The sequence below is a fragment of the Oncorhynchus gorbuscha genome, unplaced genomic scaffold, assembly GCF_021184085.1.
Source record: "Oncorhynchus gorbuscha isolate QuinsamMale2020 ecotype Even-year unplaced genomic scaffold, OgorEven_v1.0 Un_scaffold_2903, whole genome shotgun sequence".
NCBI classification, from domain to species: Eukaryota; Metazoa; Chordata; class Actinopteri; order Salmoniformes; family Salmonidae; genus Oncorhynchus; species Oncorhynchus gorbuscha.
Window position 1 is genome coordinate 1 of NW_025747291.1, and position 17500 is coordinate 17500.

Below are 17500 nucleotides of genomic sequence, written 5' to 3' on the forward strand. Positions count from 1 at the left end.
GTGTGTCTGTGTGAAAACACCTACCTGTGTGTGTATGTGTGTGTGTGTCTGTGTGAAAACACCTACCTGTGTGTGTGTGTATGTGTATGTGTGTGTGTGTATGTGTATGTGTATGTGTGTGTGAACACCTACCTGTGTGTGTGTGTGTGTGTGTGTGTGTGTGTGTGTGTGTGTGTGTGTGTGTGTGTGTGTGTGTGTGTGTGTGTGTGTGTGTGTGTGTGTGTGTGTGTGTGTGTGTGTGTGTGTGTGTGTGTGTGTGTGTGTGTGTGTGTGTGAACACCTACCTGTCCGCAGGGGACTCAGGTATAACCCGATGGACCAACACTCCACTGGTGACATCATAAGGGAAGTCAGGATTCTGCCTCTTCATCTCCTCCACGAGACTACAGTATAAATATACATTAATTAGATTAAAGACCTCCTCTACCAGACTAGAGTATAAATATACATTAATTAGATTAAAGACCTCCTCTACCAGACTACAGTATAAATATACATTAATTAGATTAAAGACCTCCTCTACCAGACTACAGTATAAATATACATTAATTAGATTAAAGACCTCCTCTACCAGACTACAGTATAAATATACATTAATTAGATTACTCCTCTACCAGACTACAGTATAAATATACATTAATTAGATTACTCCTCTACCAGACTACAGTATAAATATACATTAATTAGATTACTCCTCTACCAGACTACAGTATAAATATACATTAATTAAAGACCTCCTCTACCAGACTACAGTATAAATAAACATTAATTAGATTAAAGACCTCCTCTACCAGACTACAGTATAAATATACATTAATTAGATTACTCCTCTACCAGACTACAGTATAAATATACATTAATTAGATTAAAGACCTCCTCTACCAGACTACAGTATAAATATACATTAATTAGATTACTCCTCTACCAGACTACAGTATAAATAAACATTAATTAGATTACTCCTCTACCAGACTACAGTATAAATATACATTAATTAGATTAAAGACCTCCTCTACCAGACTACAGTATAAATATACATTAATTAGATTAAAGACCTCCTCTATCAGACTACATTATAAATATACATTAATTAGATTACTCCTCTACTAGACTACAGTATAAATATACATTAATTAGATTAAAGACCTCCTCTACCAGACTACAGTATAAATAAACATTAATTAGATTAAAGACCTCCTCTACCAGACTACATTATAAATATACATTAATTAGATTAAAGACCTCCTCTACCAGACTACAGTATAAATATACATTAATTAGATTACTCCTCTACCAGACTACATTATAAATATACATTAATTAGATTACTCCTCTACCAGACTAAAGGGGCTGAATAATTTTGCACGCCCAATTTTTCAGTTTTTGATTTGTTAAAAAAGTTTGAAATATCCAATAAATGTCGTTCCACTTCATGATTGTGTCCCACTTGCTGTTGATTCTTCACAAAAAAATACAGTTTTATATCTTTATGTTTGAAGCCTGAAATGTGGCAAAAGGTCGCAAAGTTCAAGGGGGCCGAATACTTTCGCAAGGCACTGTATATATATGGGCCTGGAGAAATGGAACCACTGTCTCATCCATAGACAGAGGTATGGATGAGAGGCACTGACCGTCTAAAGATACTGCCTCATCCATAGACAGAGGTATGGATGAGAGGCACTGAGCATCTAAAGATACTGCATCATCCATAGACAGAGGTATGGATGAGAGGCACTGACCGTCTAAAGATACTGCCTCATCCATAGACAGAGGTATGGATGAGAGGCACTGACCGTCTAAAGATACTGTCTCATCCATAGACAGAGGTATGGATGAGAGGCACTGACCGTCTAAAGATACTGCCTCATCCATAGACAGAGGTATGGATGAGAGGCACTGACCGTCTAAAGATACTGCCTCATCCATAGACAGAGGTATGGATGAGAGGCACTGACCGTCTAAAGATACTGCCACATCCATAGACAGAGGTATGGATGAGAGGCACTGGCCGTCTAAAGATACTGCCTCATCCATAGACAGAGGTATGGATGAGAGGCACTGACCGTCTAAAGATACTGCCTCATCCATAGACAGAGGTATGGATGAGAGGCACTGACCGTCTAAAGATACTGCCTCATCCATAGACAGAGGTATGGATGAGAGGCACTGACCGTCTAAAGATACTGCCTCATCCATAGACAGAGGTATGGATGAGAGGCACTGACCGTCTAAAGATACTGCCTCATCCATAGACAGAGGTATGGATGAGAGGCACTGACCGTCTAAAGATACTGCCTCATCCATAGACAGAGGTATGGATGAGAGGCACTGACCGTCTAAAGATACTGCCTCATCCATAGACAGAGGTATGGATGAGAGGCACTGACCGTCTAAAGATACTGCCTCATCCATAGACAGAGGTATGGATGAGAGGCACTGACCGTCTAAAGATACTGCCTCATCCATAGACAGAGGTATGGATGAGAGGCACTGACCATCTAAAGATACTGTCTCATCCATAGACAGAGGTATGGATGAGAGGCACTGACCGTCTAAAGATACTGCCTCATCCATAGACAGAGGTATGGATGAGAGGCACTGACCGTCTAAAGATACTGCCTCATCCATAGACAGAGGTATGGATGAGAGGCACTGACCGTCTAAAGATACTGCCTCATCCATAGACAGAGGTATGGATGAGAGGCACTGACCGTCTAAAGATACTGCCTCATCCATAGACAGAGGTATGGATGAGAGGCACTGACTATCCACAGATACAAATATAGAGTGAACCTCTTTATAATCTCACATGTTTAATTTACGCCTTTTTCAGTTGACTAAAACTGTAGTTAAAAAAGAACCGCCTCCAAATGTCAAATTAAAAGTTTAAAATTAATTCTGTCAGATTTTAATGAGGTTTTATGGTCATTTTTAGGGCCTATAGAACTATATTATTAGTAAGTTACATCAATATCACAACAGGGCAGGAAAAATAGTGTGTGTGTGTGTGTGAGCGTGCGTGCGTGCATTTGTGTGTGTTAGAACCATCATGTGTTGTGTGTGTGTGTGTGCAGGTGTGTGTGTGTGTGTGTGTGTGTGTGTGTGTGTGTGTGTGTGTGTTTTACCCATCAGGTGTGTGTGTGTGTGTGTGTGTGTGTGTGTGTGTGTGTGTGTGTGTGTGTGTGTGTGTGTGTGTGTGTGTGTGTGTGTGTGTTTTACCCATCGTGTGTGTGTGTGTGTGTGTGTGTGTGTGTGTGTGTGTGTGTGTGTGTGTGTGTGTGTGTGTGTGTGTGTGTGTGTGTTTTACCCATGTGTGTGTGTGTGTGTGTGTGTGTGTGTGTGTGTGTGTGTGTGTGTGTGTGTGTGTGTGTGTGTGTGTGTGTGTGTGTGTGTGTGTGTGTTTACCCATCATGTGTGTGTGTGTGTGTGTGTGTGTGTGTGTGTGTGTGTGTGTGTGTGTGTGTGTGTGTTTACCCATCATGTGTGTGTGTGTGTGTGTGTGTGTGTGTGTGTGTGTGTGTGTGTGTGTGTGTGTGTGTGTGTGTTTGTGTTTCACATGTGTGTGTGTGTGTGTGTGTGTGTGTGTGTGTGTTTTACCCATCTGTAACAGTGAGCATCTTAATGCCAATCAGACGCTTCTTCTTCACTCCTGTCGTTACTGATGAAAGAAAAACAGCACATTAGGAAATCACTATTTTCTATTTATTTTCACATCCCTGCACAGGTGTGTGTGTGTGTGTGTGTGTGTGTGTGTGTGTGTGTGTGTGTGTCACCTGCATCTGACTGGGGTTCTGGAATACGGTAATGACCACTCAGCATTCTGTGGTTACCTAGACAACAACACAGACACACACACATTAGACGCACACACACACACAAACACACACAATCCCACAGACAGACAGGCAGACACGGACCTGCACTGTGTTTGTTGTGCTGTGACTCAGTGAGAAAGCGTCTGATCCGGTCTGAAGGAATGGCGAAGGAGATTCCTGCTGTCACCTTGAGGGTATTGATACCTATCACCTCCCCGTCCTGTACACACACACACACACACACACACACACACACACACACACACACACACACACACAACACACACACAGACATACACACACACAGACACACACACACACACACACACACACACACACACACACACACACACACACACACACACACAAGCTACAGAAGGGTTGAGAAAGAGCTTGAAGATACCACAGACTAGTCATTATACAGACAGCATTGGTTAGTTCAACCACCTCTAACTTCCTTCATGCTGGACAAAGAGACATAAACATGGTGGACACAGAGACATAAACATGGTGGACACAGAGACATAAACATGGTGGACACAGAGACATAAACATGGTGGACACAGAGACATAAACATGGGGTCCACAAGCCCATCTGACTCTGGGTAAATAGATAAAGGACCTTATTTTGTTAGTTCAACCACCTCTAACGACCTCCATGGAAGTTAAAGGGCTTCAATGCCAGAATCTGAAGTATTACTTCAACCCTCATTGATCTATAGATTCAGCCCCTCATTGATCTATAGATTCAGCCCCTCATTGATCTATAGATTCAGCCCCTCATTGATCTATAGATTCAGCCCCTCATTGATCTATAGATTCAGCCCCTCATTGATCTATAGATTCAGCCCCTCATTGATCTATAGATTCAGCCCTTCATTGATCTATAGATTCAGCCCCTCATTGATCTATAGATTCAGCCCTTCATTGATCTATAGATTCAGCCCCTCATTGATCTATAGATTCATCCCCTCATTGATCTATAGATTCAGCCCCTCATTGATCTATAGATTCAGCCCTTCATTGATCTATAGATTCAGCCCCTCATTGATCTATAGATTCAGCCCCTCATTGATCTATAGATTCAGCCCCTCATTGATCTATAGATTCAGCCCCTCATTGATCTATAGATTCAGCCCCTCATTGACCTACAGATTCAGCCCCTCATTGACCTACAGATTCAGCCCCTCATTGATCTATAGATTCAGCCCCTCATTGATCTATAGATTCAGCCCCTCTATAGATTCAGCCCTTCATTGATCTATAGATTCATCCCCTCTATAGATTCAGCCCCTCAATGACCTATAGATTCAGCCCCTCATTGATCTTTAGATTCAGCCCCTCATTGACCTACAGATTCAGCCCCTCATTGATCTATAGATTCAGCCCCTCATTGATCTATAGATTCAGCCCTTCATTGACCTATAGATTTAACCCTCATTGATCTATAGATTCAGCCCCTCATTGATCTATAGATTCAGCCCCTCATTGATCTATAGATTCAGCCCCTCATTGATCTATAGATTCAGCCCCTCATTGATCTATAGATTCAGCCCCTCATTGATCTATAGATTCAGCCCTCATTGATCTATAGATTCAGCCCCTCATTGATCTATAGATTCAGCCCCTCATTGATCTATAGATTCAGCCCTCATTGATCTATAGATTCAGCCCCTCATTGATCTATAGATTCAGCCCCTCATTGATCTATAGATTCAGCCCTTCATTAGATTCAGCCCCTCATTGATCTATAGATTCAGCCCCTCATTGATCTATAGATTCAGCCCTTCATTGATCTATAGATTCAGCCCCTCATTGATCTATAGATTCAGCCCTTCATTAGATTCAGCCCCTCATTGATCTATAGATTCAGCCCTTCATTAGATTCAGCCCCTCATTGATCTATAGATTCAGCCCCTCATTGATCTATAGATTCAGCCCCTCATTGATCTATAGATTCAGCCCCTCATTGATCTATAGATTCAGCCCCTCATTGATCTATAGATTCAGCCCCTCATTGATCTATAGATTCAGCCCTTCATTAGATTCAGCCCCTCATTGATCTATAGATTCAGCCCCTCATTGATCTATAGATTCAGCCCTTCATTGATCTATAGATTCAGCCCCTCATTGATCTATAGATTCAGCCCTTCATTAGATTCAGCCCCTCATTGATCTATAGATTCAGCCCCTCATTGATCTATAGATTCAGCCCTTCATTGATCTATAGATTCAGCCCCTCATTGATCTATAGATTCAGCCCTTCATTAGATTCAGCCCCTCATTGATCTATAGATTCAGCCCTTCATTAGATTCAGCCCCTCATTGATCTATAGATTCAGCCCCTCATTGATCTATAGATTCAGCCCCTCATTGATCTATAGATTCAGCCCCTCATTGATCTATAGATTCAGCCCCTCATTGATCTATAGATTCAGCCCTTCATTGATCTATAGATTCAGCCCCTCATTGATCTATAGATTCAGCCCCTCATTGACCTATAGATTCAGCCCTTCATTGATCTATAGATTCAGCCCCTCATTGATCTATAGATTCAGCCCCTCATTGATCTATAGATTCAGCCCTTCATTGATCTATAGATTCAGCCCATCATTGATCTATAGATTCAGCCCCTCATTGATCTATAGATTCAGCCCCTCATTGATCTATAGATTCAGCCCATCATTGATCTATAGATTCAGCCCTTCATTGATCTATAGATTCATGCCCTCTATAGATTCAGCCCCTCATTGATCTATAGATTCAGCCCTTCATTAGATTCAGCCCCTCATTGATCTATAGATTCAGCCCTTCATTGATCTATAGATTCAGCCCCTCATTGATCTATAGATTCAGCCCCTCATTGATCTATAGATTCAGCCCTTCATTGATCTATAGATTCAGCCCCTCATTGACCTATAGATTCAGCCCCTCATTGATCTATAGATCCAGCCCCTCATTAATCTATAGATTCAGCCCCTCATTGATCTATAGATTCAGCCCCTCATTGATCTATAGATTCAGCCCCTCATTGATCTATAGATTCAGCCCCTCATTGATCTATAGATTCAGCCCCTCATTGATCTATAGATTCAGCCCCTCATTGATCTATAGATTCAGCCCTTCATTGATCTATAGATTCAGCCCTTCATTAGATTCAGCCCCTCATTGATCTATAGATTCAGCCCTTCATTAGATTCAGCCCTTCATTGATCTATAGATTCAGCCCCTCATTGATCTATAGATTCAGCCCCTCATTGATCTATAGATTCAGCCCTTCATTAGATTCAGCCCCTCATTGATCTATAGATTCAGCCCTTCATTAGATTCAGCCCTTCATTGATCTATAGATTCAGCCCCTCATTGATCTATAGATTCAGCCCTTCATTAGATTCAGCCCCTCATTGATCTATAGATTCAGCCCCTCATTGATCTATAGATTCAGCCCCTCATTGATCTATAGATTCAGCCCCTCATTGATCTATAGATTCAGCCCCTCATTGACCTATAGATTCAGCCCTTCATTGATCTATATATTCAGCCCCTCATTGATCTATAGATTCAGCCCTTCATTGATCTATAGATTCAGCCCTTCATTGACCTAAAAAATCAGCCCCTCATTGATCTATAGATTCAGCCCCTCATTAGATTCAGCCCTTCATTGATCTATAGATTCAGCCCTTCATTGATCTATAGATTCAGCCCCTCATTAGATTCAGCCCTTCATTGATCTATAGATTCAGCCCTTCATTGATCTATAGATTCAGCCCTTCATTGATCTATAGATTCAGCCCTTCATTGATCTATAGATTCAGCCCTTCATTGATCTATAGATTCAGCCCTTCATTGATCTATAGATTCAGCCCCTCATTGATCTATAGATTCAGCCCCTCATTGATCTATAGATTCAGCCCCTCATTGATCTATAGATTCAGCCCCTCATTGATCTATAGATTCAGCCCCTCATTGATCTATAGATTCAGCCCCTCATTGATCTATAGATTCAGCCCCTCATTGATCTATAGATTCAGCCCCTCATTGATCTATAGATTCAGCCCCTCATTGACCTATAGATTCAGCCCTTCATTGATCTATATATTCAGCCCCTCATTGATCTATAGATTCAGCCCTTCATTGATCTATAGATTCAGCCCTTCATTGACCTAAAAATTCAGCCCCTCATTGATCTATAGATTCAGCCCCTCATTAGATTCAGCCCTTCATTGATCTATAGATTCAGCCCCTCATTAGATTCAGCCCCTCATTGATCTATAGATTCAGCCCCTCATTGATCTATAGATTCAGCCCCTCATTGATCTATAGATTCAGCCCCTCATTGATCTATAGATTCAGCCCCTCATTGATCTATAGATTCAGCCCCTCATTGATCTATAGATTCAGCCCTTCATTGATCTATATATTCAGCCCCTCATTGATCTATATATTCAGCCCCTCATTGATCTATAGATTCAGCCCTTCATTGATCTATAGATTCAGCCCTTCATTGACCTAAAAATTCAGCCCCTCATTGATCTATAGATTCAGCCCCTCATTAGATTCAGCCCTTCATTGATCTATAGATTCAGCCCTTCATTGATCTATAGATTCAGCCCCTCATTAGATTCAGCCCTTCATTGATCTATAGATTCAGCCCCTCATTGATCTATAGATTCAGCCCCTCATTGATCTATAGATTCAGCCCCTCATTGATCTATAGATTCAGCCCCTCATTGATCTATAGATTCAGCCCCTCATTGATCTATAGATTTAACCCTCATTGATCTATAGATTCAGCCCCTCATTGATCTATAGATTCAGCCCCTCATTGATCTATAGATTCAGCCCCTCATTGATCTATAGATTCAGCCCCTCATTGATCTATAGATTCAGCCCCTCATTGATCTATAGATTCAGCCCCTCATTGATCTATAGATTCAGCCCCTCATTGATCTATAGATTCAGCCCCTCATTGATCTATAGATTCAGCCCCTCATTGATCTATAGATTCAGCCCCTCATTGACCTATAGATTCAGCCCCTCATTGATCTATAGATTCAGCCCTTCATTAGATTCAGCCCTTCATTGATCTATAGATTCAGCCCCTCATTGATCTATAGATTCAGCCCCTCATTGATCTATAGATTCAGCCCTTCATTAGATTCAGCCCATCATTGATCTATAGATTCAGCCCCTCATTGATCTATAGATTCAGCCCCTCATTGATCTATAGATTCAGCCCCTCATTGGATTCAGCCCCTCATTGATCTATAGATTCAGCCCTTCATTGATCTATAGATTCAGCCCCTCATTAGATTCAGCCCCTCATTGATCTATAGATTCAGCCCTTCATTAGATTCAGCCCCTCATTGATCTATAGATTCAGCCCCTCATTGATCTATAGATTCAGCCCCTCATTGATCTATAGATTCAGCCCCTCATTGATCTATAGATTCAGCCCCTCATTAGATTCAGCCCCTCATTGATCTATAGATTCAGCCCTTCATTGATCTATAGATTCAGCCCTTCATTGATCTATAGATTCAGCCCCTCATTGATCTATAGATTCAGCCCCTCATTGATCTATAGATTCAGCCCTTCATTGATCTATAGATTCAGCCCTTCATTGATCTATAGATTCAGCCCTTCATTGATCTATAGATTCAGCCCTTCATTGATCTATAGATTCAGCCCCTCATTGATCTATAGATTCAGCCCCTCATTGATCTATAGATTCAGCCCCTCATTGACCTATAGATTCAGCCCCTCATTGACCTATAGATTCAGCCCTTCATTAGATTCAGCCCCTCATTGATCTATAGATTCAGCCCCTCATTGATCTATAGATTCAGGTGGTAATAACATGACACTCACCAAGTTAACCAGAGGTCCTCCTGAGTTACCATACTGCTCATCAAGAAGAGATGAAACACACAGAGAGAGAGAGAGGAGGAGAGGAGAGAGTGAGGGAGTGAGGGAGTGAGAGAGAACATGGTTATGATTGGAATCTGATCATGGCTTTATAAAGAAATTATTTATTTATTATGTGTTCTTACATTGATGATAGCGTCAGTCTGAATGTAGTCTATGTCTGAGTCTCTGATGCCCAGCTCCTTCCCATCTCTCTGGGCCGTGCTCACTACACACACACACACACACACAGACACACACCTCTCTATCAACAATACCACGTGTTCATTTGACATTTCATGTAACTTCTTGAATTGACTGAAGCCGTAGCAACTCACCAATCCCCGTGGTAACGGTATTCTGGAGGGCGAAGGGGCTGCCGATGGCAACCACAAACTCCCCTGGTCTCAGATCAGATGACCGACCCAGAGACAGAACAGGAAGCTTCTTCTACACTCATACACACGAGAGAAGAGGAGAGAGAAGGAGAGGAGAGGAGAAGAGAAGAAAGGAGAGGAGAGAGAGAGAAGAGAAGAAAGGAGAGGAGAGAGAGAAAGAGAGGGAGAGAATGAAAGGCATTGCTCATGAAAGGGAAAGTATTTCAGAGAGGTGTGAGAACACACATCATACCTCCATCTCTCACACACTCACTATCTCTCCCTTTCTCCCTCTCTCTCTAACCCTGTCTCTCTCACCCTCTCACTCTCTCTTCAACCCAGAGAGAGGTTATGTACACAAGAAGTATTGCTTGTTTTGGAGAAGATTCTGTCAGAGCTTGTGCAAAGAGACTGAGGGTAGTTCCTAGAGACATCAGGTCTATCTTTGGGTTGATGGGTACTGTAGTTCCTAGAGACATCAGGTCTATCTTTGGGTTGATGGGTACTGTAGTTCCTAGAGACATCAGGTCTCTATCTTTGGGTTGATGGGTACTGTAGTTCCTAGAGGCATCAGGTCTCTAGGTTGATGGGTACTGTAGTTCCTAGAAACATCAGGTCTCTATCTCTGGGTTGATGGGTACTGTAGTTCCTAGAGACATCAGGTCTCCATCTCTGGGTTGATGGGTACTGTAGTTCCTAGAGACATCAGGTCTCCATCTCTGGGTTGATGGGTACTGTAGTTCCTAGAGACATCAGGTCTCCATCTCTGGGTTGATGGGTACTGTAGTTCCTAGAAACATCAGGTCTCTATCTCTGGGTTGATGGGTACTGTAGTTCCTAGAGACATCAGGTCTCTATCTCTGGGTTAATGGGTACTGTAGTTCTTATACCTCCATTGTTGATGGGTACTGTAGTTCCTAGAGGCATCAGGTCTCTATCTCTGGGTTGATGGGTACTGTAGTTCTTATCAGGTCTCCTCTCTAGTTGAATACCAAGCAGAAGGCATCAGGTCTCTATCTCTGGGTTGATGGGTACTGTAGTTCTTATAGGTCTCCATCTATAGTAATACTGTAGTTCCTAGAGACATCAGGTCTCTATCTCTGGGTTGATGGGTACTGTAGTTCTTATACCTCCTTATAGTAATACCAAGCAGAGAGGCATCAGGTCTCTATCTCTGGGTTGATGGGTACTGTAGTTCTTATACCTCCTTATAGTAATACCAAGCAGAGAGGCATCAGGTCTCTATCTCTGGGTTGATGGGTACTGTAGTTCTTATACCTCCTTATAGTAATACCAAGCAGAGAGGCATCATTCCCATGTTGACCATCAAGCCACGTTAACATTGGCAGTTTGAAGTGACTCAAAGCCATTTTTTTCGCTCATCCGGTTAGTAGCTTTTTTTGTTCCTGGATTCTGAAATCCGATCCCTGGCGATGTGACTCGTGTCTGAACAGTCAAATCTGATCCCTGGCGATGTGACTCGTGTCTGAACAGTCAAATCTGATCCCTGACGATGTGACTCGTGTCTGAACAGTCAAATCTGATCCCTGACGATGTGACTCGTGTTCTTATACGGTCATAGTCCGATCCCTGGCGATGTGAGTGCATCAGGTCAAATCTGATCCCTGGTGATGTGACTCGTAGTTCTGAACGGTCAAATCCGATCCCAGAGAGGCATGATTCCCATGTCTGAACGGTCAAATCCGATCCCTGGCGATGTGAAGTGTCTGAAAGTCAAATCTGATCCCTGGTGATGTGACTCGTGTCTGAACGGTCAAATCTGATCCCTGGTGATGTGACTCGTGTCTGAACGGTCAAATCTGATCCCTGGCGATGTGACTCGTGTCTGAACGGTCAAATCCGATCCCTGGCGATGTGACTCGTGTCTGAACGGTCAAATCCGATCCCTGGTGATGTGACTCGTGTCTGAACGGTCAAATCCGATCCCTGGCGATGTGACTCGTGTCTGAACGGTCAAATCCGATCCCTGACGATGTGACTCGTGTCTGAACGGTCAAATCCGATCCCTGACGATGTGACTCGTGTCTGAACGGTCAAATCCGATCCCTGACGATGTGACTCGTGTCTGAACGGTCAAATCCGATCCCTGGCGATGTGACTTGTGTCTGAACGGTCAAATCCGATCCCTGACGATGTGACTCGTGTCTGAACGGTCAAATCCGATCCCTGACGATGTGACTCGTGTCTGAACGGTCAAATCCGATCCCTGGCGATGTGACTTGTGTCTGAACGGTCAAATCCGATCCCTGGCCATGTGACTTGTGTCTGAACGGTCAAATCCGATCCCTGACGATGTGACTCGTGTCTGAACGGTCAAATCCGATCCCTGACGATGTGACTCGTGTCTGAACGGTCAAATCTGATCCCTGGTGATGTGACTCGTGTCTGAACGGTCAAATCTGATCCCTGGCGATGTGACTCGTGTCTGAACGGTCAAATCTGATCCCTGGTGATGTGACTCGTGTCTGAACATCTGATGCCCTGGTGATTGACTGCTGGAGCTGATCCCTGGTGATGTGGACTAACTAGCTGACTGCTGGAGCTAACTAGATCCCTGACTGCTGGAGCTAACTAGTGACTCTGTAGCTCAAATCTGACTCCCTGGTGATAGTTGACTGCTGTAGCTAACGGTCAAATCTGATCCTGTAGCTAACTAGTGACTGCTGTAGCTAACTCAAATTGACTGCTGTAGATAACTAGTGACTGCTGTAGCAACTAGCTGACTCCCTGTAGCTAATGTGACTGCTGTAGCTAACTAGTTGACTCCGGTCAAACCAGATGACCCTGTAGCTAACTAGTTGACTGCTGTCAAATCCGATCCCTGGCGATGTGACTTGTGTCTGAACGGTCAAATCCGATCCCTGGCCATGTGACTTGTGTCTGAATGTGATTTATTTACCCTCAAGTGGTTTTCGTAGACTGTTATACGTTATTTGGCACATCTTGTTGCTTTGCAGTTTGACAAGAACATGTGGTAGCTAACTAGTTGACTGCTGTAGCTAACTAGCTGACTGCTGTAGCTAACTAGCTGACTGCTGTAGCTAACTAGTTGACTGCTGTAGCTAACTAGCTGACTGCTGTAGCTAACTAGCTGACTGCTGTAGCTAACTAGTTGACTGCTGTAGCTAACTAGTTGACTGCTGTAGCTAACTAGCTGACTCCTGTAGCTAACTAGTTGACTGCTGTAGCTAACTAGCTGACTCCTGTAGCTAACTAGTTGACTGCTGTAGCTAACTAGCTTGCTAACTGTTTACAAAACAACTTAGTGAATGTGCTAGAAAGTTAAACAGTTAGCTAGTTGACTGCTGTAGCTAACTAGTTGACTGCTGTAGCTAACTAGCTTGTTAACTGTTTACAAAACAACTTAGTGAATGTGCTAGAAAGTTAAACAGTTAGCTAGTTGAATGCTGTAGCTAACTAGCTTGTTAACTGTTTACAAAACAACTTAGTGAATGTGCTAGAAAGTTAAACAGTTAGCTAGTTGACTGCTGTAGCTAACTAGCTTGCTAACTGTTTACAAAACAACTTAGTGAATGTGCTAGAAAGTTAAACAGTTAGCTAGTTGACTGCTGTAGCTAACTAGCTTAGCTAACTAGCTAACTGTTTACAAAACAACTTAGTGAATGTGCTAGAAAGTTAAACAGTTAGCTAGTTGACTGCTGTAGCTAACTAGTTGACTGCTGTAGCTAACTAGCTTGTTAACTGTTTACAAAACAACTTAGTGAATGTGCTAGAAAGTTAAACAGTTAGCTAGTTGACTGCTGTGGCTAACTAGTTGACTGCTACTATGTCGTTACTATGACAACCAGCGTAGCCATGTCAGCAAATGACCACTGTCTGAGCACACACAAATCCGATTCGGTCATTTTGTAACTTGCTGTTCGGACAGTCAGTTTTCCAAAACGGATTTAAAAACCAAACTGTGGTGTGAAAGTCATTGGGACACTGAGATGTATGCATGTCAGCTGATTGTTGGTGATATCAAGACTTCCTGTCTACTTCCTCCTTATCTCTCCCTTTATTACTCTCTCTCTCTCTCACCCTCTCTCCCTTTATCTCAGCCTCTCTCTCTCTCTCTGTCTCTCTCTCACCCTCTCTCTCTCTCTGTCTCTCTCTCACCCTCTCTCTCTCTGTCTCTCACCCCTCTCTCTCTCTCTCTGTCTCTCTCTCACCCTCTCTCTCTCTCTGTCTCTCTCTCACCCTCTCTCTCTCTGTCTCTCACCCTCTCTCTGTCTCTCACCCTCTCTCTCTCTCTCTGTCTCTCACCCTCTCTCTCTCTCTCTCTGTCTCTCACCCTCTCTCTCTCTCTCTCTGTCTCTCACCCTCTCTCTCTCTCTCTGTCTCTCTCACCCTCTCTCTCTCTCTCTCTCTCTCTCTCTCTCTCACCCTCTCTCTCTCACCCTCTCTCTCTCACCCTCTCTCTCTCACCCTCTCTCTCTCTCTCTGTCTCTCACCCTCTCTCTCTATCTGGCCACCTAACCTGTTTAATTAAGGGTAAAGCTACCCTACCTGAGGGTTGACTTTGATGGTGGCAATATCCGACTTCCTGTCGATGTCCCGGACCGTGGCCTCGTACGCTCCCCCGTCATGGAGCTGCACGCGGAGCTGCGGTCGGCCCGTTACCGTGGCAGCAGCGGTTACCACGTGAGCGTTGGTTACGATGAGTCCGGAGTGGCTGATGATGAACCCAGAACCACTAGACAGAGGGACATGACGACCAAACAGAGGATGTCTGAGAGAGGAGAGAGGAAAAGAGAGAGGAGAGAGGAGAGAGGAAAGAAGAGAGGAGAGAGGAGATAGGAAAAGAGAGAGGAGAGAGGAGAGAGGAGGAAAAGAGAGAGGAGAGAGGAGAGAGGAAAGAAGAGAGGAGAGGAGAGAGGAGATAGGAAAAGAGAGAGGAGAGAGGAAAGAAGAGAGGAAAGGAGAGAGGAGAGAGAGGAAAGGAGAGAGGAGAGAGAGGAAAGGAGAGAGGAGAGAGGAAAGGAGAGAGGAGAAAGGAAAGGAAAAGGGGAGAGAGGAAAGGAGAGAGGAGAGAGAGAAGCTGAATTTACATTCAGGATGTGCTCAATTCACACACCTACATTCTTAGAAAAAAAGGTGCTATCTAGAACCTAAAACGGTTATTCAGCTGTTCCCATAGGAGGAGGATAACAGTGTGTGTTATTCAGCTGTTCCCATAGGAGGAGGATAACAGTGTGTGTGTGTTCCCATAGGAGGAGGATAACAGTGTGTGTTCCCATAGGAGGAGGATAACAGTGTGTGTTCCCATAGGAGGAGGATAACAGTGTGTGTGTTCCCATAGGAGGAGGATAACAGTGTGTGTGTTCCCATAGGAGGAGGATAACAGTGTGTGTGTTCCCATAGGAGGAGGATAACAGTGTGTGTTATTCAGCTGTTCCCATAGGAGGAGGATAACAGTGTGTGTGTGTTCCCATAGGAGGAGGATAACAGTGTGTGTGTGTTCCCATAGGAGGAGGATAACAGTGTGTGTTCCCATAGGAGGAGGATAACAGTGTGTGTGTGTTCCCATAGGAGGAGGATAACAGTGTGTGTTCCCATAGGAGGAGGATAACAGTGTGTGTGTGTTCCCCTAGGAGGAGGATAACAGTGTGTGTTATTCAGCTGTTCCCATAGGAGGAGGATAACAGTGTGTGTGTTCCCATAGGAGGAGGATAACAGTGTGTGTGTGTTCCCATAGGAGGAGGATAACAGTGTGTGTGTGTTCCCATAGGAGGAGGATAACAGTGTGTGTGTGTGTTCCCATAGGAGGAGGATAACAGTGTGTGTTATTCAGCTGTTCCCATAGGAGGAGGATAACAGTGTGTGTTATTCAGCTGTTCCCATAGGAGGAGGAGAACAGTGTGTGTTATTCAGCTGTTCCCATAGGAGGAGGATAACAGTGTGTGTTATTCAGCTGTTCCCATAGGAGGAGGAGAACAGTGTGTGTTATTCAGCTGTTCCCATAGGAGGAGGATAACAGTGTGTGTTCCCATAGGAGGAGGATAACAGTGTGTGTGTGTTCCCATAGGAGGAGGATAACAGTGTGTGTTATTCAGCTGTTCCCATAGGAGGAGGATAACAGTGTGTGTTCCCATAGGAGGAGGATAACAGTGTGTGTTATTCAGCTGTTCCCATAGGAGGAGGATAACAGTGTGTGTGTTCCCCTAGGAGGAGGATAACAGTGTGTGTGTGTTCCCATAGGAGGAGGATAACAGTGTGTGTTATTCAGCTGTTCCCATAGGAGGAGGATAACAGTGTGTGTTCCCATAGGAGGATAACAGTGTGTGTTATTCAGCTGTTCCCATAGGAGGAGGATAACAGTGTGTGTGTTCCCCTAGGAGGAGGATAACAGTGTGTGTGTGTTCCCATAGGAGGAGGATAACAGTGTGTGTGTGTTCCCCTAGGAGGAGGATAACAGTGTGTGTGTGTTCCCATAGGAGGAGGATAACAGTGTGTGTTATTCAGCTGTTCCCATAGGAGGAGGATAACAGTGTGTGTGTTCCCCTAGGAGGAGGATAACAGTGTGTGTGTGTTCCCATAGGAGGAGGATAACAGTGTGTGTGTGTTCCCCTAGGAGGAGGATAACAGTGTGTGTGTGTTCCCCTAGGAGGAGGATAACAGTGTGTGTGTGTTCCCCTAGGAGGAGGATAACAGTGTGTGTTATTCAGCTGTTCCCATAGGAGGAGGATAACAGTGTGTGTGTTCCCCTAGGAGGAGGATAACAGTGTGTGTGTGTTCCCATAGGAGGAGGATAACAGTGTGTGTTATTCAGCTGTTCCCATAGGAGGAGGATAACAGTGTGTGTTATTCAGCTGTTCCCATAGGAGGAGGATAACAGTGTGTGTGTTCCCATAGGAGGAGGATAACAGTGTGTGTTATTCAGCTGTTCCCATAGGAGGAGGATAACAGTGTGTGTTATTCAGCTGTTCCCATAGGAGGAGGATAACAGTGTGTGTTATTCAGCTGTTCCCATAGGAGGAGGATAACAGTGTGTGTTATTCAGCTGTTCCCATAGGAGGAGGATAACAGTGTGTGTTATTCAGCTGTTCCCATAGGAGGAGGATAACAGTGTGTGTTCCCATAGGAGGAGGATAACAGTGTGTGTGTGTTCCCATAGGAGGAGGATAACAGTGTGTGTTATTCAGCTGTTCCCATAGGAGGAGGATAACAGTGTGTGTTCCCATAGGAGGAGGATAACAGTGTGTGTTATTCAGCTGTTCCCATAGGAGGAGGATAACAGTGTGTGTGTTCCCCTAGGAGGAGGATAACAGTGTGTGTGTGTTCCCATAGGAGGAGGATAACAGTGTGTGTTATTCAGCTGTTCCCATAGGAGGAGGATAACAGTGTGTGTTCCCATAGGAGGATAACAGTGTGTGTTAT

At 43.9% G+C, this 17500-nt stretch overlaps 1 protein-coding gene across 1 annotated transcript in view; it reads right to left on the minus strand.

Moving 5' to 3' along the window:
* Window positions 1–284: 284 nt before the first annotated feature.
* The window catches only part of LOC124027035 (serine protease HTRA3-like), a gene marked incomplete at its 3' end in the record, with an annotated part of 36357 nt that continues 19141 nt past the window's right edge, over window positions 285–17500 (minus strand). The window contains exons 3-10 of the mRNA XM_046339592.1: window positions 14630–14852; window positions 10061–10172; window positions 9869–9951; window positions 9687–9719; window positions 3918–4035; window positions 3774–3830; window positions 3598–3658; window positions 285–383 (exon numbers count right to left, since the gene is read on the minus strand). Coding sequence (XP_046195548.1) covers window positions 285–383; window positions 3598–3658; window positions 3774–3830; window positions 3918–4035; window positions 9687–9719; window positions 9869–9951; window positions 10061–10172; window positions 14630–14852 — 786 coding nt within the window. The remainder of the gene's footprint in view (window positions 384–3597; window positions 3659–3773; window positions 3831–3917; window positions 4036–9686; window positions 9720–9868; window positions 9952–10060; window positions 10173–14629; window positions 14853–17500) is intronic.